The following is a 24794-nucleotide window of genomic DNA, read 5'->3' as shown; positions in this document are numbered from 1 at the left end:
CTGCCAAAGCACCCTCATGGCTACTAATAAATAAAAAGATACAAACATCCCTTTTAAGTCTACCATTTGAGAGAGTGGATATTAACAAGAGATATGATTTGCTAAGCTAAACAAAAGTCTTCATTAACAGGAAGTGACAGGATCACAACCCTGCCGCTGATGAACTGCCAACATATCCAAGTTCTTCAATGAAGGGTTGGCCGTTTAACATACTGCAGCTTTAAAATGAGTTGCTTTAGAACAAACAGTTCTATGTCAAGGCAGGCCCACAACATACAAAACAGATGGAACTGCTACTGTACCTGGGGTTTGTGTGTGTACCCATGCACGAGCGTGAGCCTGGCTTATACCACAGGAGAACCAGGACCAACAACACTTCTTAAAGTTAGCCATCCATGATTAGAGCATCTACCTTTGACCTCAACTTCTCTATCTGCTTCCAAAGATACTCAGTGTAGAGCAGAAAGCATTCTTCTGATAGCTGAAGGGAGTTCCACATGGCTATTAAATGACTGGCCTAGTGGCCATCCATGGAGACCCCTCCTTATTCCTGGCAAACACAAGACATTTCAGTCCAACCTTGAAGCAGCCAGTATCTTTTTAATATAGCACACTTTGAATCTGTATTAACAGGTCATAAACACATGTAAAAAGCATAGTTTCAGCTTAGTCAAATGGGTTACAGAAGCATCACTGAATATTTTTTTCTGGGTGGTCCAAGTAAACTAAACTCACCAACTAGACTGCACATAGATACCATAAATTCTTAATTATTCACAGGTATGGATGAAAAGAAACAGCACTGTAATAAAAAAGTCATCTTAAAATATTAAGTTATTCAGTATCTAGCACTTAATTACCATATAGTAGTGATACCTAAAAAACATAGAAATGTTTGATATAGTTTAAATATTAACAATTTTTATTAACTCCAACTGGTTAAATATGTAAGTTATACAAGACAACTTCATAGCAACCAAAATACCAAGGCCAAATACACAATTAAAAGAAAAACAAAACTTTCATGTAATATTTACCTTCAGCATATATAATTTTATAATTTTAATCTTCATTTTAAAGACATAGGACCTATTAGATTCAAGAAATCAGATTAGCCAGGTGAGGTAGCTCAGGTCTGTAATCCCAGCACTTTGGGAGGCCAAAGCAGAAGGATCCCTTGAGCCCAGGAGTTCAAGACAAGCCTGGGTAAGATGGTGAGACCCCCATCTCCACCAAAAATTTAAAAATTAGCCAGTGGCAGTAAAGCATGCCTACAGACCCAACTACTCAGGAGGCTGATACTGGAGGATCCCTAAAGCCCAGGAATTCGAAGTTACAGTTAACTATGATCATGCCACTGCAGCGAGACTAAATCTCTTAAAAAAAAAAAAAAAATCAGTAATAAGACAATAAGACTTACTATATTCAGAAAACAAAGTTATAAGAATCACTGACATGGCCGGGCGCGGTGGCTCAAGCCTGTAATCCCAGCACTTTGGGAGGCCGAGGCGGGCGGATCACGAGGTCAGGAGATCGAGACTATCCTGGCTAACACGGTGAAACCCCGTCTCTACTAAAAATACAAAAAGAAATTAGCCGGGCGTGGTGGCGGGCGCCTGTAGTCCCAGCTACTCTGGAGGCTGAGGCAGGAGAATGGCGTGAACCCGGGAGGCGGAGCTTGCAGTGAGCCGAGATCGCGCCACTGCACTCCAGCCTGGGCGACAGAGCAAGACCCCGTCTCAAAAAAAAAAAAAAAAGAATCACTGGCATCAAAGAGCTTCCAATGTAGTCGAAAGTAACAGTTAAGTTGTGCCCTAAAAATTTAAACCAATTTAAAAAGCTATTAAGAAGTGACCAGACACCCAAGGCAATGGAAAGTTGTTACCCAAGTGCCCATTCCCTGACCAGCTCCTTAACTCTCATACCTGCTGTTCCTGTAATGCCAGAAGTAAAATAAAAATTCTCCTCTCCTGAACTAAAACTTGGTTTGCTTCTCTCCAAATTCCATCAAGAGTTGAGGTTACTCTCTGTATTTCCAGCAGCTTCTTTCTGCACCCAAGGAAAAGTGGCTGAAATCTAAAAGCTGTGATGAAATAATATCCACCTACAAAGAAAATGCTATATCCATGTTAAATCAAACGATTATAAGTGGTATAAACTAAAAGGCATGCGAAGTTTTTATTATCTTCCTGAAGACCAGCTTATATTAAAAATAAAAGAAAACTGTTTGCCACAGTCCACCTCTCTGAGGAAACAGCATAGTCCAAGTAAGCTTAATAATCTAATAAGGTGGTCAGAAAGACACTATTTTAAAATATCATATCCTTGTCATGGATTCACTGTACTCTTCAGTTCTGGTGAACTGTGTGAATGAGGAAACTAGCCAGATGGAGAATTTACTTCCTCATTTTCCTTATCCTTTTTTCCTTGTCTTTTCCAATTGCTTAGACTAATTTCCCAGATTCTACCCATCTCCTATGAATACATCTAGCGCCCTTTAGGATTTAGGAACTCCACAGAAGCCACTGACATTTTTTTTTTAAGTATTTTTCAACACTCTCAAACAACAAATGTCTTCCAAAGTTTCTACAAAGAAAATTGCCTAAAGTCTCTTCCATTCCAACTAATATTTTAAAAACAATTCCAATTAATACGGTATTTCCTTTTAATTATAATTTAAATGAACACTGGAAGGAACGCAATATGTTAAAGCAATGGGGTGGTTTGTCAGAGGGATTATCTAAAAGGTCATTCATACACAAACCAAATAGTCCAATCAATGACAAAATACAACTGTGGATGAATTAGTGAAATTCTAATTTAAGCCAAGCAAAAAGCCTAACAAATATTCCTAACAAAAAGCCTAACAAATATTCCTAAGTTCTTACTGCATCAATTAATACATTAGAAAGTGTTATTTTAAAAAATACTGATAATATTTCAAAATCTGATATAACAGATTTTCAAAGTCATGGGTAAAGAGAAAAAAGGATTTAGACAATGCAGATCTCACCGCTGGGCTTTGCATTCACCATGTAGTTTTCAGAGTAAAAGTTGTCAAATTATGTTGTCCTGCAAAGAACATTAAAATTGGTTTCTCATAAAAAATACACGAAGACAGATCTATGGTGGGATACAAAGCTGGGTGGCAGGAATCAGCTCCAGGACTCAAAGTTCACCATGAATTTATCAAGGAGAATAGAGTTTAATTTTAGGACCTCTGTCTATTCTTATGCCTATAAAATTAAAAACTAGTCTGTTTTTATGTATAGCAAAAATAAGGTAGCTAGGAAGGAAGTCAACAAATGACCTTCACTAACCACCTCCCACACTGTTACAAGCCGTAAAGGTTATTTTCCTTCACAGCACAAATCACAATTATATATAATAATTTGTAGAACTTTAACATAATGTCTCCTCCAATAAATTCTAAGTTCCGTATCAGCAGGGAGTATACTGTATTCACTACTATAGTATTAATACCTAAGGTAGTGTGTGGCATATAGTAAGACCACAAATATTTACTAAACAAATGAAACTTTGCACAGGAAACAAGGACATGTTCACAATGTAAACTGGCAAAATAATTGTTTTTAAAGCACTGCAGGACAGGAAAGGCTGGATCAACAACTCAAAAACTGAATAGAAGGACAATCAAAAAGAGCAAAATGCCATTCATGTCAGGAGGCCAGAAACAATAAAATAATAAAATGTTAAATGCTAGGAAGAGAGAGGTAAGTTTAAAGTTTTAAAGTGGCTACTAATAAAAACTTTAGATGTAAACATTTCAAATATTCATAGGCTAATATTTAATAAACTGTCATCAAATTGCCTCATTTCTTTGAGATGATAACAGAGAATAATCACAGGGAATGAGAGAGAGAAATAAATGTTAGCCATAATGAAAAATTCCTTATGGGTAAAGGTCCAGAAAATTCCTTAAGGAGACTGAACTATAACAGCCAAAACTTAAAGTCCCTGGATCTCTTAATGCTTCTGAATTCCACAGGGAACTGGGGAACTACAGAAGCATTTTACCCAACAAAATCTCTAGTAGTCTTCGCCAAATTTAAGGAAACACACCAAAAATTAAAGAGAAATGGTACATATTCATTAAGGTCAAAGTTTAAGGTTACTATGTCCTATAAAATGCAATGATAAGTAAAATGCTATTGAGCTTTCACTCTCAACAATTAACTTCTGCTTCATCCTGTGATATTCTAAATTACAGCTAAAAGGTACCGAGCAGCCTTGGCAGGATCCCACCTGACTGCTTTGTGTATAGCCTGTTGGGCCAATTTTATACCAGAGGCACCTGCTTGAAATATGTAGAGACAATCTGATGACCTTATTTTCTCAGGTTTACACCAGCTTTGCATAGCACAAGGATAATATTTATAGTCTAGAAAGAGTAAAATATTTGCAGAGATAATAAATCAGAGAACATGTTGGCATGCAGCTACTTCAGCTTCTCAATTCTAAGACATTTGGATTGAAAGATGCACCAAGAACCTCACAGCTTTGGGGGACATGGAATCACGACATTAAGTAAACGTAAGAGACTCAAAAGTAATATAAAAATTGCATATGTAAGACATGAGAAAACATGGGAGTAGTTAAGGCAGTTTTTGCAAAAATTTCCCTGTAGAGACTGAAATTCTAGTAAGATTACCTATCATTCATGATTTACTTACAGATGCAAATAATTTTCAATTGATTATCAGTCTCAAGTACTATATTCTTTCTTTAAATTATTATCTCTATTCCAGACTTTTGAGTTCTACTATTCTAGTGACCTTCAAATATTTTCCTGAATTTCTACTACAAACACACTATGTGAGAGATCAAGTAATGAACAAGTGCAGATGGCCTCTTTCCAGGGAAGAGCAAAAAGGTCATTTTGAATCTGTAATTCTTTGTCATCCACCCCAACCAATTTTTCTGACAGTAAAGTTGGAGAAACAGTAAAGTTGGAGAAATACTGAAAATTTATGGAGAAAGGTGAATCAAGAACAATCTTTACTGAGGGGATATTTTGTTTATTCCAATTTGGATATCATACATCCTATTGAACACTTGACCTGCCATTTTTTTCTCAGAACAAAAAGTGGTATTTCTAAAATCCCACCTGATTGGGAACACTTTTTTTTCATAAACTTAACAAGTTTAAAAAACAGCCCTTACAGATTATCTACTACAATGAGCCAGGGTTATCTCAATGTCACTTTCACCTTTTTCTTGATTTTAACAGCATCCTAAAAAAAGCCTGAAAACAGTGTCTTCATTTCCTTGCTTACAGAAAATAACCAATCCATACTTTGTACGGTTCCAAAAAGTAATCTTGCAAGTCAAGGATGCCAGCTGGCATCAGAAAGTCACCAGCCTGTGATGGAATTGCCTCCAGAAGTCACCCAGTCATGGACCTAAAATAATCCAAGGTCAGAATCCTGGCCCTGAGGAACAAGTTGTGGGCATACTGCTAGGAGTGCTATGGGGACCACAGTGAAGCTTAAAAAAAAAACTGTAAATATAAACAATAATGCTGGTACAACAACCCCTCCACTGGGGAACCAAACAGCCTCTACAGCAATTTAATATGGAGGTGAGATACAGTTGCTGCTGGAGTCACACCATTTTACTACAAAACACCCCTAAGAGAAGCAATATATTCTCCAAACATGAAAACTGAGTTGCTTCTTGGATCTGATTTCAGCCACCTCAAACTACAGCCAGCAGAACTACCAAAAGTAGAAAGAACATCATCATTCTAGGATCCATGGAAAGAGGTACAGAACTAGGAGTCTGACCTGATCCTACTTCCCCCACTTGGTTGTATCCTTGGGCAAACCACCTGACCTCTGAGCTTCATCTTCCTCACCTATAAAACATCATCCCAGGGAGCTGTGGCAAATTTCTGTAAGGACAGAAAGACTAGGTGTTATCACCATTAATAGAGGAAATGTTCCATCTCCTGGTTCCATCACCTTGGGGTAGTTCACCATCTCCAACTGCCAACTCCACATATTTTTCTATCTTCCTAATGGTAAGTCAACAACTAAAAAGTGGCAGATCCCTGCTGTCCCATCCCAATCCACTGCTAACTTGACTGCCCAACATAAAATTTCTTACTCTCGCATTCTCAAGAGGGAGTCATTTGGAAGTTACCATAGAAGTTGTACAAAAGAAAAACCAAAACAGATGTCTTCACTCTTCCTGTCTAGATCACAAACTATTATTCACTATAAAACCAACTATTTCACCCTACTGTCCACAAAACAATGTTTGTAAGTCAGCCAAACTATTTGGGAATTCTTTTTTTCAGAAAGTCCAAGAAATAAGAATACAAATTATTTCCCAGTCAGTTCCAACTGAAGGAATGAGCCTCTCCAGTAAACCAAAAAGGTAACGCAGTGTACAGGCTGTTCAATCACCTTTCAAGGAAAAAAAAAAAAAGGAAAAAACAGTAATGTAAATTCCACTAAGGGACAAAAGCAGCAGCCAGGCCTCAGAACACCAAGCACTGGCATAAAAAAGCTATAGTCAGCAGCCCAGACAACACATGCTCCTAGAAGACATGGCCTTAGGCATGAAGATGACCCAAGGAGAAGGCATAGATCAATGCTCTGAAAAGCATCCCAGTTTCTGTCCTGTCACTTGCTTCTTGCTCCTGCAACTATACTCCTAAAAGGGAGGAAGCCAAAAAAGTTATAATTATTTTGACTTTTTCCTAGGTGTTTTGAAAAATAAACGCTATACCCAGAGGAGGTTGCTGGCATATAATGTTGTCAACAGAATAAAACTCTAGGGGAAACTTTGTCATCCACCCCCAACCAATTTTTCTGACAGTAAAGTTGGAGAAACAGTAAAGTTGGAGAAATACTGAAAATTTATGGAGAAAGGTGAATCAAGAACAATCTTTACTGAGGGGATATTTTGTTTATTCCAATTTGGATATCATACATCCTATTGAACACTTGACCTTCACATAGTTTGGTCAAGCTTCACCTAGTTTGACACACACGTGCCTCGGATCCACTCTTTTGGGACAACAGTGGAATTAAGACAGTCACAGCTTGTCTCTCTCCAGCCACACCCTAAAACTTGAGTAGGTTTTGCATAAATATTTTTCACCTGTGACTGAGCTCCTGGCAAAGTAGGAAATAGTTACTCATGCCATAAAAGAAAACCAAAGGTAACAAAAAAAATATGGGAGGAATGGGTGAGGGAACAAGACACAAAAAACAAAAAATAGACAAAACAGATGAAGAAAACACATAGTCCTGTCCCTAAAGCAATAAGCAACAACCCGGCCTGATCCCTTGATTCCCAGACTACAGGGATGTGTCCCTTTGCTCAATTCCTCAAGCACTCAGTTTCTACTATTAAATGCAAGAGTGGGGAGTGCGTGATTTTTTAAGCTATTTTCTGCCTCATCTCCTTAGGCAGAGAGACCAAGGAATATGAGGTAAAGGGCACTTTATACACGTCTCAATGTTCTCAGTATCCAGCTCTCAGTAATTTGTGATGAAACAGTAAGTATTACACAATCTTCCTGGCTTCTGAACATAATCTCAACACAAAAACTTGAAGAATATTTTTATAGATCCTTTAACAAAACTTAAAAACAAAATTAGATGAATTTGGAAAAGCCCTAGACTTCAAGTTAACCAGCAGCCCACATATATCAAAGTCATTCTTATTGCACAGCAGAAGCTCCACGGGAATGACTCCCAATCTTTAGAGGGATAAAACATGCTTGTTTTTACTGATGTTCAATTCCCCACCCCAATCCAGTAACTAAGCCACCCTAAGGTGCCGCAATCAGATGCTGCAGGGAGCATCAAAAACAAGCAACATATTCATCTAAAAGAATCATGTAATCATAAAATAGAGGACGCTTGGTACCAAGAATTTTTAAGTGCCTCAGAAAAGTTCCAAATGTACTTAACAATGATTTTTTAAAATCATACACAATTAATTCAAAATTAAGTATTTAAGTAAGCATACACTTGTACTCACACCCCAAATATCAAAAAAAAAAAAAAAAAATTGGCTGGGTTGCAGGTAAGCCAATGTTTAAAACTGCCAACATTAAGCTATTATTCTGAAGGGTTTTGCTAAGATGTTCAATACAGGGGCACATTCTGATTCATCGTTATAACTGGCCTAGCTCAAGTGGCTGCCAGAAGAGCAAGGTTTTATGGGCATTGTTCCATCCTAAGAAGCTACATTAATGCTGGGTTGATAAAACAGATCTTTATATCTATTTGCCAGCCTGAACAAAAGTTAACTAGAAATGTAAGTGCTTAAATCACCAAAAGGAAGGCTCTACACTGACATTTTCTACCTACTTGGCATTCAACTGTATTCATCTCACTAGACATCAACACACACCAAAGTTGCTCTCTGCTATTCAAATTATGCTATTATGCTCAGGAGTAGATTAATATTATCCACCTTGCTTATTGTAAAATAAAATTACAGCATTGGTCCAAACACGACATGTGGAGCCTCTTTCTACTTCTGCTGGTGCGTCCCCCTGCTCTACGGCACACACGGGAGAGCGCCTTGCTAAGGCTGCCTTGCTGCTTCCGGAGTGGGGGAGAAAAGGCTGAAAACTGAAAAAAATAAAGGGGGAAGGGAGAGAAATAATACACACATAAACCACACACCTGGTAGTCTCATATCAGCTTTCTTTTTTTTCCACAACAATCTGAGGGGAGAATGTCATTTATAAGCTCACATCATCAGCAATGAGGTTAGCAGGTGGGCCACAGGCCTCTTTTAAACAGCTCATAACATCCTATTAGTTTTTACAGCACCAAGTAACAATGTTGACCCCAAAGAATCTGAACAAATAGAAGCAGGCAAACGGCAGGGAGAAATCCTTACTCCCAATGGGGACAGGTCTAAAATCCCAGCGGGGAAGGAGAGAAAAGGTAAGTTAAGCTGAGAGCAGCTCATTTTATAAAAGGAGAAACTGTTTTTCAACCAGGGGTTAAGGAAGGAGACACCCAAAACAAATCTTCTCTGAGGTAAAGGAGACTGTAAGATCTAAATGTGTAAGGAGCAATTTAACATGATTCAAACATTATCTGTAAATACGAGAGATCAAAAGAATATAAAATCTTTAGAACTACTGCCTTTGTCTTTATACTTAACTTTTCAATTCACGTGGCTTTAGGAAGTAGAGCATTAGAGACACCAAGGCCAGGCAAACAAACCAAGGCCAAAGTGAAACAAGTCATGCTTCATCCTGAAGCGGCAGTCGATAAATGTGGACTCCATTGTTGCTCCATCCTTCCAAGTTTTCAAGAAGCAAGACATTTGGCTGTAGATCTTTATATATTACCAAACCATAAATCAACAACTCAAAACTATTTAAAACACAGTTCAGGGCAATCAAAACACCTACAGGCCATATGAAGCTCATGGGTCACCCTTCGGGACCTGTGGCACAAATAATTTGTCCACTGATACCAACTGCTCCTTCTGGTATCAGCGATTCACTAGGTCACAGAAGATATTCTTAAGTAAAATGTAACAAAGTGCTAAGAGCCAATGCAAAAGCACAAGCAAAACAAGAAAATAAAGGAACAGGTGAGCAGGTTGCACCTGATCCCAAATTACCAGGCCCCGGAACTAAGCACAAGGCTCAAAAGGATAAACAAAGGACAGAGGGCAAGTACAGAGGCATTCCAAAGAGGGGAGGAAGGCTGTGGGTAGTTCAAGTTCCTTGCGGAGACTATGGAGAAGGGAAGAGATGAAAGTCAAAAGCACTGATGACTTCGTATTTGGGAAAAGTCCATGAGTCATTCATAATTATAGGACAGAAAAGACCCCAAGGGTTTTTAAACAAAATAAGCCAGCTATCAGTAAATAGCACCTGGGGAGATCAAAACTGGTGTTGAATAAACTCAAACAGAAATAGGCCTTACCTGGGAACAGGTTACAAAAACTTGCCCACTCTCTATAGTAAATGTTGTATATTTAACACATTCTGGATACTTCTGCAATAAAGGTGGATGACCCCCTCACCTGCCATGTCACCTCCAATAAAGCAACATCAGTATAACAGAAAATTCTTACTTTTAAAAAGCAGCTCAGAGAAAACAAGATTAATTGCTCCAGAAATATTTTCCCAGCCTTACCCAATTCACTGAATTTATTTTCAGATACACTGCGATTTGCTTTGAGAAATAGCTCTTGTACTTCTGATATACACAAATGACGCCTAAAGAATAAAAAAAGTGCTAAACATCCTTTAAAAACTGAACAAGTGAGCAATTTCCAATAACTTACTTGACAGGGCATCCATCAATGATGTTCACACCATTAGCAATGAGGGGAAAAAAATGTATTTCTGTGTAATCTCCATTTTGTGATGTATAGGAATGGATCCTTGATAAGAGGTTAAATAAAATTCAAATCAGGGAAAATGTGGACTATTTTAATATAAATGGTTAAATTTAAAATTTTGATTTTTCACTGAAAAAAATATGAGAAATTTAAATTAAGACATTTATATTCCTGGAATGTTAGCTGGCTAAATCCTCAGTCTCATATGTAATCTTTTAGCATTATTTATATTTTCAAGGAAAATGCATGTTAAACTTTCCAAGTTCCATCATCATAGGTATAAATATGTCTATTTCCATACTGAAATGTCCAAAGTCACAACTGTCCCAAATCCTCCCTGCAGTCTGGGATTTTTCTTTTCCTTCACGGCAAAAATAAACATGATGGTGTATTATAAAAAAACAAAATCACTAAAAATGGTTCATAACACATTGAAAGCCAAAAATATAAAACTAATCAAGAGGTAACCACCTATTACCACCTTTCCAATTCAGTCAATGTCATTTCACTGCCAAAAATCTTGTACTTCAATATGCTCATCTTTACGTGGTCCTTGAGATGGGGAGGGCAAGATTTTATACACATCAAAGATTAAGAAACCAAGGACATAGGTAATTAAACCAAACCAGATGCTGAAAACTTCAGACTTCTAGCCTAGTATTTTCCACCTGCCTGTGCTAAATTAAGAGTTTCAACCTAAGTGACAAAACCTACTGAGACAACTCAGCAAATAAACTGGCTACACGGTGCTCACAAGACCTTATGTGTGTGATGATTTGTTTACAAAAACGGAATGGATTTTAAAACAAACTGAGACAGGCAAGCTTAGAGTCTGCCATCCTTCAAAGAACACTAAAGGCGCACATCACTAACTCAACAGCAGACAAAAACCTCTGAATGGCTTCATCCCTTTCTCACTAGTATAAGACGACAACTCTAATTGCCAAAGTCCTATTTCCCAAATGGAACCTCATTTTAACACTCTCTCTCCCAAACTGCAAAATACTAAAAACTGTATGGAAATTTCTTAATTATTTGTATATATTTCTCTAGGAAGAGACAGCTACAGCTTTCTTCAAATGCTTATAAAGAGACTCCAGCCCCTCAATATTAACAAGAACTTTCAATTTCACAATGACTCTAAAAAAAATGCAGGAAAGCTAAGAATCTCAAAACAACTATCACTGCCCAGTCCCATAAAGATATGAAATTAGTCAAGAAAGTGTGTACTAAAGCTTTCAGTGAGGAAACAAAGGAATAAAAATCCATGTTGAAGGAACAGTTTATTGATTTGATATTTACAAAAGATTTTTGTGACATTCCATTAACATAGTCTTTAAAGTTGCTGAAATAATCTCCAATAATGAACAACCCACAAAAACAAAATTCTGGAAGAAAAGAACATTTAGAATATAAATTTCCTTTTCATGATAAACTTTTTTAAGTCAAAGGAAAAACCTGACTATTAAATCTATCAGTACAGATGGTCCCCGATTTATGATGGTTCAACTTACGATTTTTCAACTGTATGATGATATAAAAGCAATACACGTTTAGGAGAAACTATATGTTGAATGTTGATCCTTTCCCAGGCTAGCAGTCGGTGGTAAGAGACTCTCTGATACAGGACAACGGTAGCAAGCCACAACTCCCACTCAGCCAATGGATCACCAGAGTAAACAACCGATACTCCATGTTGCCAGATAATTTTGCCCAACTCTAACATAAATGTTCTGAGCATGTGTAAGGTAGGCTAGACTAAGCTCTGATATTCAGTAGGTTAGGCGTATTAAATACATTTTTAACTTAATGCCATTTTCAACTTACAATGGGTTTATCAGGAGCATCTGCGTTAGATTGGACAAGGGAAAAATATACATGTACATCAAACTGTAGATAATATACCTGGTTAAAAATATACAAGTGCTAAAGCAAAACCTTCAATGTGCCTTAAAAAAAAAAAAAAAAAAAAAAAACTATCATTTTACTGTCACTGTCTTACAATAAGTATAATTTTAAATTTGTCAAGCTTTTTAAAATACATTTTTAAAAGTGGGAAAGGGGATTTTGCATGTCAGACCTTATCTGCTATTCATTTTCATTCAGAAACTGATGTCATGGAAACCAGTAATATAAATATATACTAAGAAACTGCAAGTTTAAAGAAAAAAGACACTGTAAGGCATTCTATAAACTGGTTTAGTTTTATCCCCATTCCACCTATTCTTACGACTTTCTGGGTTATTTTAACTATTTTACTCCTCAAAGCCCCTATCTTTCTCTTCATAAAGATTTCTTACAATGAAAACCTATATCTATTATCACACGAAACTATTCAGCAATATTCAAAAAGCTAACATGTCATTAAGAATATCAATTCAATTGACGCACAGAAAGCCTAATTCAAAGCTCTGAGAAAATAACACTCGTTGCAAAAATAGATATTTTTATTAAGACCAATCTCTAGAAAGTTAGCACTGATATTAAAGCGGAAGATGTCTATGAGAAAGCATTTAGCACAGCGTTGCTCACACAAGAGTTACCTTTTGTTTTGTTTTACACAATGGAATACAAGCCTAGAGATACAGAAAATCTTCCCTTGAAATAAAAAATTATTCTAGTGACCTTACTAAAATGAAACTTACAATACACATCACACAAGCTGAAAGCCAAATCAGTTAAATGTACTAGTGAAAAATATCCTAAGTATTCCATAAAAATCTAGGATTTTATTACGCAAACTTCGACTTTTTTCAGGCTCCAAAAGTTATCATTTAAAGCTATAAAAAAAAAAAGTACCTTTTAATATGTAAAAGCCTTAAAATAAGCACTGCCTTTTAAGCTTAAGTGTCTTCTGTTTCCACTTGGCAAATTTACATTATTTGAAATCCTGAAATAATTAACTAGCACTATAAACCATCTAGTATCCTGAACCAAATAAATATACAATAAATGTTCTTCCCAAATTAGAACATACAAAAGTGTGGATTTGGCACTGAACTACAATATGTGGGCTCCGTGCATAACCATATCGGTGAAGATTTCTACATCTCGAAAATAAAAATGGCCAAAGCAAGAAAAAATTGTATGCATTTTATGTCCTCCATAGTGAATTTGACAGTCAGGTGTGGCATCACCAGACATAAAGCCTTCAAACAGTTCTATAATATATCAACAAAGCAGCCATACTGACAGCTAAATACTAACAAGCGGGAAAGCATCTAACCAGGAAAAGCTACGTAATCTGTGCATCCCAGTGCAAAATGAAAATGCAGGGTAACCTTGTACAAAAATTCTTAAGAATTTCAAGATTGGGGAGGATGCGCAACCATACCGGTTACAAGCTGGAAAAGCAGTCCTGCCTATAACTAAGTACCCATGGCAAAAAAAATAAAAATAAAAAATTAACCTTCCCACACACACACTCAAATGTGGTAGCTTACAATAATTTTTGACTTGTCCAGCTGAGTAGCCAAGAAACAAAGAGCCAGGGGTAGACTGCTATGGGCAGGTTTTCCACAGGGTGGCACACCATCCGGACCTAATACCACCTCACCTATCCGGCCCCCTTAAAATGTCAACAAAAAAGTAACCAAGCTAAGTATCATAGATTCTAGCCTCTCTCAATTCCAAATATTATGAGTGATAAAGGTGGTAATAAGAATGTGATGATATAATAGATTTAATAAGACATCAAATGGGAGCGAAAAAACTGATGCTACCATGCAGACAAGCTATCAAAAAGGTGAATGGTAAAGTCAGTCTTGGTAAGAAGCTTAAGAAGCTATTTCAGAGTATCTAGTCCTTTGGGGAAAAAGAACATGAAGACTAATTTGCCACTGTGGTACTCTTGTGCCATGCTAATGCCTGAAAAGCGTCACAGGTTTGTTTTTTTAAAAAACAAAAACAAAAACAAAAACAAAACCCGGGTCTTTCAGCAAAGAAAGAGGAAAAGGTTGATCCCAGCTTAGAAGTCAGGATATTCTGGAAGGCTTTGTTGTGTCCTTCAAGAGAATCTAAGACTTGCTTCTAGAATAGAAGTGGGGTGGCAGGAGGGGAGGCGCATTTTTAAAAGATAAGCAGGAAAGGCTGGAAGAGCCATGAGCGCTTGGTTACAAGGATTCAGCCAGCAGCATCTGTCTGTGGACAGATAACCAAAAGGTTGGTTCAAGGAGTGATGGTACTGACACAGCATCATTCTCCCTTAACCGACCAGGAGCTGAGTCTTAACTAAGACCACTGAAACTGGGACAGAAGTGCTTTGTTTTTCTCTTGTGAAGAGGCGGTAACCAGAACAAATCAACCAAAAAAACTAAATCAGAAAGGATCTATAAAAACACATCTTAGGCCTAGAAAAGAAAAAAGGTTCCACAGTAAGTAACAGGTCGAGTGGCAGACACTGACCAGCACTGGGTATTTGTTCTAAACAAGGAGCATACCCTAAAACTAAAATTCCCTTGAACCACAGGCAAAGAGTGTGTGCACTGAATACAGCTGACTTGATTGTTCCTGAAAGACGACACTACACAAGAAAGAAAACACCTAAGACAAGGAAGAGGGAGGGGCTTACACACCTAAAGTTGTCTTTGAAGGGAAGAAGAAAAAAAAAACTAACTCCCCGAAAGGTGGCAGCATAAAGTTACCCGAATAACAGGCAACAAGGGGCCAGATTTAATCACACAAAAATAAAAATACTCTCTCAAAAAGATAAAATTACAAAAGAGGAATCACAGAAAATTTAATGTAATGTGTTCCTTCATATTCTAATTTTTCCTACCCCATTCTGGCCTTTATCTTCCAGATGTTTTCTTCCTCTTCTTTCTCTCCCCATAGTTTAAAACTGCAAGCGAACCTCCCCCCTAACTATATCCTCCCCACAACCTTCACAGTGTTAACATCCCAACAAACCTCCTATTAAGGACCTGACCACAAATGCAGTAACATTCGGGTCCACTCAGCAATACAGTCACCATTGATATACCCTAAGGTTCCTAAGACAAGGTAGATCCAGGACAGCTTTTCCACCCGCTCACCAAAATGGAGACTCCAGGTCAGCTTCCACAAGAAACGGGAAATTCAAGCGCCTGTGGCGAAACGACTTTTGAGAAAACTCTTCAAGGGCAACAAAACAATACTTCAAACAAACAGATTTTACTTGAGGGAATGGGGACATTACACACCAATTGATATTCGAATGGTTTTAAATGGACTGATTTGCCGTAAGTTTTGAGGCCGGGCTAAATTTTTATGAAGAATTAGTAGGAATAGGGCCACTAGAAAATTAAGTTTTAAAAGCGCTTTTGTCCTTGTTGAAGGTATTACATTTGGGCACCGCAAAGAACCGTTCTTGGAGGGAGGGAATAAAGGAGAGTGGACAACTCGTAGCAAATCTTCCTTTTCCCACGTTTTCAGAAAATGTGGAGACGACAGGACTTGAAAATCTTTGTCGTAAAGACGGTCTTTAAAAATGCACACAATTCTAAATGACCATCTGGACAGCTACAACTCCATGCTCATAGCTCGCATCTAGAGGCATGGTTTTACGCTCTGGCCCTCAAGGATAACAAGTAGGCTTTTAAGGAAATGCCGTGAGAAAAGACTCTGCTGGCTGGGCATTGTCACGGCCACTGGAGGAGCACCTGCCAGTGAACCGACACTGGCTGCCCCAGTCTCACCAGTGCACGCACACACGTCCGTGAACCCGAGACGCTGCAGGCGGGCCCACCCAGCCAAGCTATAGGAGCAGCCGCCGCAACCACGGCAGGCGAACTGAAATCACAGAGCCGGCCTCGCCCGGCAGAGCGCCCGCGCTTCCCGCGCAGCGCACGCCTCGCGCGCAAACCCAAGATGTGACCGCGAGCTGCGACCTCGCGCGGCTGAGACGGGCCTCACCTAACACGCACAAGAGGATCATCACTGCTCCTGCTCAGTGCGCCCGCGGCCCTACACCACCTCCGCACACAGCGCGGCCAGTGCAAGTCTCCAAACGCCCCGAGAGCTCCAAGGACCGCACGCGCGGAAGCGCCGTAGCAAGTGGGCACACACTAGACACCACCCCGGCGTGTTCCGCAGGAGAAGCCAGTGCACACATCCTCCCGCAAGGCGGGGTTGCCAGTCCAACACAGGAATCCTGTCCTTTTTCTAGAAAAGCCCCCTCCCCCACTTTCCCTCCAATACACTCACCTGCGTCCCAGCAGTTTCCTTCTCGCGCTACACGCGGCCGCACCCGGGTACGTCCACGCCCGTGCACGCTGCCAGGCGCGACTGGCCCCGCTCGGCTCCCGCCGCCCCCAACCTGCTTGCGCCCACGGGAGGGGCGGTGCCACCCCCCGAGGCGCCCAATTCTCTACACTCCCGCCGCAAGGGGCTGAGCTCTAGGAACTTCGCGGGCACAACCTCCGCCGCCCCCACCAATGTTCCCGCCCAGAGCTCGGACGAGGGCACACCACCCCCACCCCACTAGGCGCAGCGGGGGCGCGCACAGACCTTAGCCTCGGCGTCCAAAATGAACCAGGGGCAAGGCGGGGCGCCGTCCCCGCCCCCACGCCCCCACGCCCCCCGCACTTGCCTGCTGTGACTCGAAGCTGCAGCTACTACAGCTCGTGCCGCTGGCCGTCAGCACAGCCGCGGAGGAGTCGCTCTGGGCGAGCTCCGCGGAGAGGCGGTGGCGGCGGCGGGAAGGGGGACTGAAAGCCGGCAGAACCCCCGCCCCACCCGCGCCGCGCCGGCGACCGCCCTCCTCACCCGGCCGGCTGCTGCCTCAGTGACGCCCGGGCGCCTCGGTCCCGCCGTTTGTAGCGGGGCGGGAAGGAGGGGCTTGCTTGGAAGAGCGCCAGGAGGCGGGGCCGGCGGCGAGTTCGCGGCGCCGCGGCCGCCGCCGGCGCGTGCCCTGCCCGACCGCCCCGCGGGTCCGTGCCTGCAGGGAGACGCCGGGCTTCAGCAGCTCAGCTCCGTCCCTCCGGGCTTCCGAATCTCACCAGGCTTCCCAGACAAGGTTTCCCTGGACTCGGTGGAGAGCGTTGAGCGCCCAGAGGAGGCCGATTCCAGGTGCAAGTTTGCAAACCCCGAGGCCCGGGGCGCTAACGGGGAGTCAGAGCAGCTAACATGGGGGTTACTTTATGTTTTTATAAATGTATTTATAAATATATATAAGTATACACACATATGTGTGTCTCTAAAAGTCTCTTTTTCCCCCTACTTCGCAGCCAAGGGGTCCTGTCCCTCGAAAGAAAATAAAGGCTTAGCCCCTGCTGCCCCTCCCTGCCTCTCTAGAGGGAACCTGACGTTTAAGCCCAGAGTACCTGTGCGGGGTGCTATACTCTGCTTCAAACGCAAAGTAGGAAATCCTGCACTCGGCTATGAAAACGCTTGCCGCTAGCCGCATCCTTCTAACGCCCCCCCACGCAAGACCCGAAATGGCCAACTCTTCACCGAGGGGGCGTCCCATCGCTGCCTCGCCTCAGCCCGCCCCCTCGCCAAGCTCAATCCCTTTTCCCCAGAAAAACCTGTGCCTGTCCTCAGACCCGGCCCCACGGCTGGAAGTCAAAACCGAACCCGGAGCCACGCGGCTGGAGCACGTTTTTACACCTGCTCGGCCGCTTAATTACGAGAGCACCTGTAGTTGGGATTTTTTTTTTCATTGCAAAGGCATCGGTTTTAGCCCTTCTTCTAAAATACTACTTTAAAAAAATCACCTGTCATACCTACCTGAAATTGTAGGAGGTAAGAGAAAGGAACCAAGCAGTGGGCGACCGAGTCGCCGCAAGAACGTGACTGAGGTTACAGCTTCAAGGGCATGATGCGGGTTTGATGCAGCAAGGTCCGCTAAGGGCGTCCAGCGCTCCCCGCCCCCATGCGACGGGCGGAGCGGGGTTGGGGGGAAGGGAGGGGACTCGTCTAACCCAGGGCGGGGGTGGGAGAGGCAAATTTGCCCTCTTGGGCGAATTCTAATCAGCATAGTGAGAGTAGGGGACTCAACCAAGGTCAAAAGCGAGACAGGCCATCCCTCAATTTGTGGGACCCAGTCTGGGGACACCGGATACAGCTAATTGATTCTATATCAGCACTTCTGTGTCACCCCAAATGCGATTTGCAATTAAATGACCTTAATTGACTTTGTGTGGGTTCCTGGGAAAACGGCTCAAAGCGCCTGCGCCTCTTTGACCTCTCGGTAAATGGTTAATTATAATATTCCCATCCCAGGCACGCGGGATTGCTAAAAATGCCTATTTCCAAAACGTTAGGCGAAAATGGGCCTACTTAATTTGTCAATCCAAACCTAAAACTCTTAGAATGCCCTACGCCCTACTTCCTGACGCTGACTAAATTATGGGAGAGCTCTCAAAAGAGTTCCCCAAGTCTTCCAAACCACTTCTGCCTACAACCATAGCGGTTTTTGTGAAGAGCTCCAGAACAGGTTAGGCTTTATGAAGCGGGGTGCCCAAGCACTTGGTTAAAAGAGGGAATGGGGAAGAAGTGCCTGCTGTAAGACACACTCAGGCAATGACAGCAATAAGAAAGGGCGAGAGTTAAAAAATAAAATGTTAACCCCATAGCAACTTTGAAACTCTCAACATATTTTTTTGCGAACTTATCTGTTCATTTTGACAAATCTTTCAGATGTCCCATTTAAGAAGCCATTTTACCAGGAAGTCTTAAGGCCCAAACACATTTCCTACCCTTCTGTTCCCCAAAATACGAACACCCTTTTTCTGACCTTTAGAAACTCATATTCAACTTGGAAAATAATTTCTTCAGTTACTATTGTCTGCTGTGTAACTTTCTAAAAATTTTCATTTTAAGCCTACGTTTTATAGGTTGCAGTTAATAGTGTAGGCCTGGGAAATAAAACATTAATCTCCTTCCCACCCCCCAGAGGATGGGTATAATAAATAGGAGTGCGGAGAAAGGCTGAAGGTTTAGAATCTTAACCAACTGGAGTGTTTGTACATGAGAAGGGCAGGGGACAGAATCCGTGCATTTCGGGGAGAAAGTACAGAGACCTACATCCCTGTCCAGCAGTGTTAAGAGTAAATACTAAATGGTTGCCTATTTCTCTCACCCTCGCCATAATAAAACCAGACCTGCAGCTGGTAATTACGAGAGAAAATACCCAGTCTCGCCATCAGTTTTGCTAACCGGTACTTGAAAATGGGAAACGGGGAACGTATCCAACCTCCAATTTGTCACAGTTGTATAGCTCTCGTATTAATTCTGTACAGACGTGAAATAGGTGGGTACGTAGCAACGTGCTGGGCATAAATTAAGCAACAATGGCCACGCGAGGTCTCGTCCGCCGCGGAGCTCCAGTGGTGGGCACTGCCACCTTGCCATCCCTAGCCCCCACCGCCCTTCGCAGAGTCGAGTCCGGGAGGCTGACGGTGCGCTGTCTTTCCCAGCCGGGAGAATGGGTGGGGTGAGGAGCAAGGAGACGTTAACCCCAGCCGGCTTTGTAGCTTTTCCCCATCCTCTGCCTCCCGAGCACCACATGAGCGCTCTCACGCACACACACTCACCCACACACCCTCGTGCCAATAATTTAAACTTCTGTTAGGCAAAGCCAGCACCTCGTTCCACCACCACCACCCCCTCCGCCCTCCCCGCCCCACGAGCATCCTCCCCCTTTCCCACATCTACCCTGGATCCTCTCTTTGGCAGTAGAAAGCCAACTGGTTTCTCCTAAACCCTGAGAAATCACAAAAGTTAAAATGAAGCGTGTGCCTATCTGCCCAGCTTCTCATCCCCAACCATCTTTCTCCTGGCGTCAATTTAACAATAGCTATTCGAGGAAGGCGGGGGGGGGGGGTGCGATAAGGAGGGGGTAAGGGCTACGTAGCCGAGTTGGCTCCTATGGTGGCTGCGAAGACTCGCGGCTGCAAAGGGGTTCCCCCTCGCCCCAAAGGCGAAGTCAGCCGCGTAGGACCAAGGACAGGGCTTGGAATCCACTTCCCAGAGCCCAGCACAGCGAGGCTCCCAAGCAGCCGCCACTTCACAGACACAGCTCCAAGGATCTTATTTACGCTTTTCGAACAAAGGGAATCTCATATCCGGTACAGGCTTAAGAATTCAGCCCCAAACTGGCTATCTTCTTTTAAAACTGAATTATGATAATTGAAGTCCCTGAATCAGAGCCCGCATACAATGATGAGTTTTGACAGCTTCTAACAACCCTAGCCTCAGCCCAGCCCCAGCCCCAGCCCTCAGGCGGCATGTACTTTTTCAGTCAACTACAACTCGCTGCCTGGTGCAGCATCTAAATTCCATCTGGCAATCCCATCTCCCCAGCACATGCTATCTGGTTAATGCAATTAAGCCTGTGGTTTTCGCTGGTCTAATCTGCCAGTCCAGGCTTCTGATTCCCCTTAATGATTCTAAAGCCTCTTCGGTTCTTCGGTTGCTGAGCGAAAGTAGAGGCATGCATCCCCAACACCCAAGTTATCCCTCTCTTCCCACGAAATGAACTTCCAATCTCAATGCTGAAGCTCACTCCACATCTAACCTCCCATTGTACCCCTGCTCCCCCCTGGCCACATTTGCCACTGAAGTTTCTGCCATGGACATTTGCGAATATTCAGTACGCTAAGCATGCGTCCACCGTCTTTTAGTCTAGCTCTTTAAAATTAAAAAAGCAGAACAGTAGCTTTGAAATGAGACAAACATGTGCAATTAACTTCATATTCTGTATTCCGCTCACTTACAGGTTTTCTGGGTTTGCCAGCGCATCGCTGCAACTAATGATTAAAGAAACCAAACCGAAACTTACCTTTCTCCCTTAAGGTTTTTGTGTGTGTGTGTTTTTAAAATAACGGTGCAGTTCTCCCAATAAGGATGAGCAAGAAGCTGCTGGATAGTTCTCTTAAGACAGCACGAAACCTAAACTGTGCTCGGCTTAAAAGAAGCAAATAAAAAGAAATGCTTTCGACCCCAAAGTCCAATACTAAAAGAAATGGCGAAAAAAAAAATATGAAAGGGGAGGGGAAACTTAAAAAAGAGTTTAAAAAGACGGAGAGACTGCCCTCCTATTGCCGTTCAACTAAACAAAAAGGGGCAAGAAAAACAAACCAAGGAACAAAGAAAAGAGACGAAAGAACGTTTTTTCAAAAAGACGATGTCTTTCTCCTTGTTGCTTTTTAGTAGGTCGCTACAGGAGTAAGCTGCTGCATCTCTAACTGAGAACAGAAATAGGGGGGAGGACGTCTTAAAAGGGAGGTGGACTGGACCACAGATTTATAGCACCGTATCACCAACCCCTTCTCTGCCTCCGCACTGCCGTGTGTGCAGCTGCTCTGCCAGGCTCCTATCCCGGGCAGCACGCGCGGAAGTATACGCCGAATCGCGCCACAACGTAACTTGCTCATCGCCCCAGGATCCTGATTGGTCCAGACGTTTCCATTGAGGCCGACCAGGCGGGGCCGCGTGAGACGATTGGCTATGGGTTTGTGTCACTCTCGAGAGCTCAATGGAGTCCCGTTTCAAGGTAAGTTGTGCGGGGAGGTACACTCAACACTGGCGGCGAAGGGAAATGCAAGAAGCGAAAAGAAATGTGGAGAGAGCAACGTGGGAGGGTTGGAACTGTACTATCAGAGTTTGCGATATGGCACGATCTCCTTTCCTCTTAAATCTTTCTGCTTCAGAAAGATTCATTTCCTTTGCCATCATTGCTGCATCTATGGCATATTTCTTTATAACATTTAACTCCCTGTCCGGTATGTATGAGTCATTGAGAGCTCCCTCTCTTTGATCTGAGTGAAAGGGATGAATGTACATTCATTACTTGCCTGCATGCCTTTTTTCAATTTGTGTTCAGTACTGTATTTTGTATTAGGTGTTAGGTAATCGTATGTCTTTATTTTAATATATGCATATTTCAGATTTATGTGACCCCATCAAACCCTTTTTAAAGCATCCTTTTAAGATAAGGATGAAGTCAGAAATGCTCTCAAATAAAGCTGCACGGTTTGAATTAGTTTTCACTTCATGTTAGAATAGAAAAGTGAAGGATAAATATCCTATCCAGAAAAAGAGGTACTGAGTAGAGCTAAGGTCCTTCACTTCGAGGTGTCTAATGGCTCTCAAAAAGAGCAGCTGTATATAAAACCGCAACAAGCCACTCCTCTGCATTTGCAGACAGGTACAGTCCTTGGGCTACACATGTATTGCTGACAGCAAAGATAGTCGAACCTTTATCAGGGCTCTTTCTGTGAGGATTTAAGAAGTTTATCCAGAAGACCAAGTGCTGTCAATGTGTCTGCTTCATAGAGGAAGACTACTTTATTACAACTCCATATTTTAACAGCATTCAGGAGACCGAATACAGTTTTATGCATGATAATTGTTTCTTCCTCTAAGTGAAAGTGAGGTCCTCAGGATCGTCTGGATGTGTAAGTAGACACAATATTCATTTGACCTACGTTCTTTTCCAGCCAGAATTTCTCCTTTCCATCTTGAAAGATAGCACCAACTTCCTAGACAGTTCTTACCATTCTTACACAAACAATGTAATGTATCTTCTCCAGAGGCACATGCCTTTTTGAAAGGGATTCCTTTACATATTTACAACTAGTCACTATCTTTGAGAATGCCAGAAAAGAAGACACAGGTAAGAGTTACAGATTGCAAAAGGATGGGGTGTCCTGGAGGGGAATGGGACAGATGATCCCAAAGCAAAATGACTTGGAAGTGAGGAATACCATAAATCAGTGTTCTTTGAGAGTGTCCTTAAGTGTTGATAAATGATTAATGGTGAAAAACAGACCTGTTTATCTCCCGTGTAGCCTGTATAACAATATACGAGTTCTATTACTTTGCATGACAATAACTGGGGGTTGAGAATGAAGGCCTGAATCTATGCCATCTTATAATTAGCATTTATAAAATCATGCCTTAACCTCTACCCCCACTTTTTATATAACAACCTCTGGAGTCTTAATTTCAACTTAAAACTATTCTTTAGATCTGGATGAAACTCATAGCAAGAAGAAAGAAAAGAACTTTGAAGAAATGGAGTCAAGGGGGAAAAGACAGAAAGACTCCACCCCATCTAGAATAGATGTATGAATAACAAAAGACTGGGTTTGTAGTCATCTTCCTTCAACCCTCCCCTTGTTCCCAGCTCCCTACAGAGAAAATAACCTTTAAATGAATAAAATTTGGGGAAAGTATAATACTGTTTGATTTAATCAGACTTACCTATGAAGTGAATTGTCTTTCCTCCTTCTTAACATACTCTTAAGTTAATATTGAATTAGCTGCATATGCCCATACAATTTCAGTACATTGAAGTAAATCTTCACCATTATAATTATATAAGTGCCTTCTAACTAGGTGGAAACTAATACTTTTTTTGGGTGCATGTTTATATCCACAAAAAAGATTTGTAGATAACTATGATATCTATCTGTAGATAACCCAAAATGATAGGGCAGGTGTGGAAAGCTGGGAGTGACATGGAGTAATAAAAATCTAGCATGTGTATTATGTAAAGAAATTACATGGAAAACAGTAAACTTGTTCATTCAAATGCAAAATGCTAAATTCTGTAGATTCAGTATTTATGGGTTTTTTTCAGTTCAGGAAGAGTGACAAAATATTATTCAAAGTATTGTCATCCCTAATATGTTGTGTTTTTATGTAGGTAAAAGGGACTTAATTTAAAAAGTGAAAGTATCTTAAAATACTATTTTACCTCCTCATTAAAACAGATGTTTTTACATTTTAAAACTTTTAAATGGATAGATGTATTATAAGTAACATGTACTTTTTCAACTTTTAAGAATAAAAAATATTGATTACAGCCACTTTAAAACAAGTGATATCTGGATGTAGATTTCACTTTCATGTCTCATAGCTTGAAACATTAACAAATACATACTATCCTGCGATTAATTAATGAAGGCTATGTGCAAACATCTCACTTAAGAATAAGCAAAAAATGCAATGAACCCCTTTTCACTCAGTTTGGTAAAATAATTATCCACAACATCTGAATTTGCATTAGAAAATATTTAAAAGACATTTGAATATGATTAAGTCATATGAACTCTGACATATCTTCCAAGTTTCTGGCATTATTTTGAATTGCAGCAGAAAAGGGAGAGATGGAGTGACTGCGAACTTGGAGCAAAAGTGTGAGGTGGATAAAGTTGCAAAAGAATTGTTCTCAAAACTGAAAAAGTAATGAATTTGATTCTTTTACTAAAGTTTCTATATAAAAGAACATTTATTCACAAGAATATGCAAAGCTGTTGTGGAAAATGTTTTTTAGGATAAATAACTCCCTTACACTAGAGGTCCTGGGGGCAAAGGAGGGAGTGATTTTACATTTTATAATAAAGGTTACTATAAACTACTTGTAACGTTTTTTAAGTAAACAAAGAAGTTAAACTATTAAAATGAGCTTAAATGTTTGGCTTAAGGCAGTAATTTCCAACAGTAAA

The 24794-nt window shown here is 41.1% G+C and overlaps 1 protein-coding gene across 41 annotated transcripts in view; it reads right to left on the bottom strand.

Moving 5' to 3' along the window:
- The window catches only part of ELAVL2 (ELAV like RNA binding protein 2), a 159220-nt gene that overhangs the window by 114006 nt on the left and 20420 nt on the right, over nt 1-24794 (bottom strand). For 11 of the 41 annotated variants that reach the window (XM_005581596.5, XM_005581597.5, XM_005581600.5 and 8 more), the window contains exon 1: nt 21122-21683. The exons of 6 other annotated variants lie outside the window; for them this stretch is intronic. Coding sequence is in view for 6 of the 35 variants with exons in the window: in XM_065530436.2 (XP_065386508.1) it covers nt 17661-17806 (146 nt within the window). In the remaining 29 variants the exon portion in view is untranslated. Of the gene's footprint in view, nt 1-16542; nt 16626-16927; nt 17128-17660; nt 17916-18066; nt 18186-21121; nt 21684-24794 lie in introns of those variants that run through there. 24 more of the 41 variants (XM_045373329.3, XM_065530444.2, XM_065530447.2 and 21 more) reach the window with 4 other exon arrangements.

This window comes from Macaca fascicularis, chromosome 15 (assembly GCF_037993035.2).
Source record: "Macaca fascicularis isolate 582-1 chromosome 15, T2T-MFA8v1.1".
Taxonomy (NCBI): Eukaryota; Metazoa; Chordata; class Mammalia; order Primates; family Cercopithecidae; genus Macaca; species Macaca fascicularis.
Note: the sequence above shows the minus strand (reverse complement) of the source record. Positions and strands in the feature narration are given on the sequence as shown.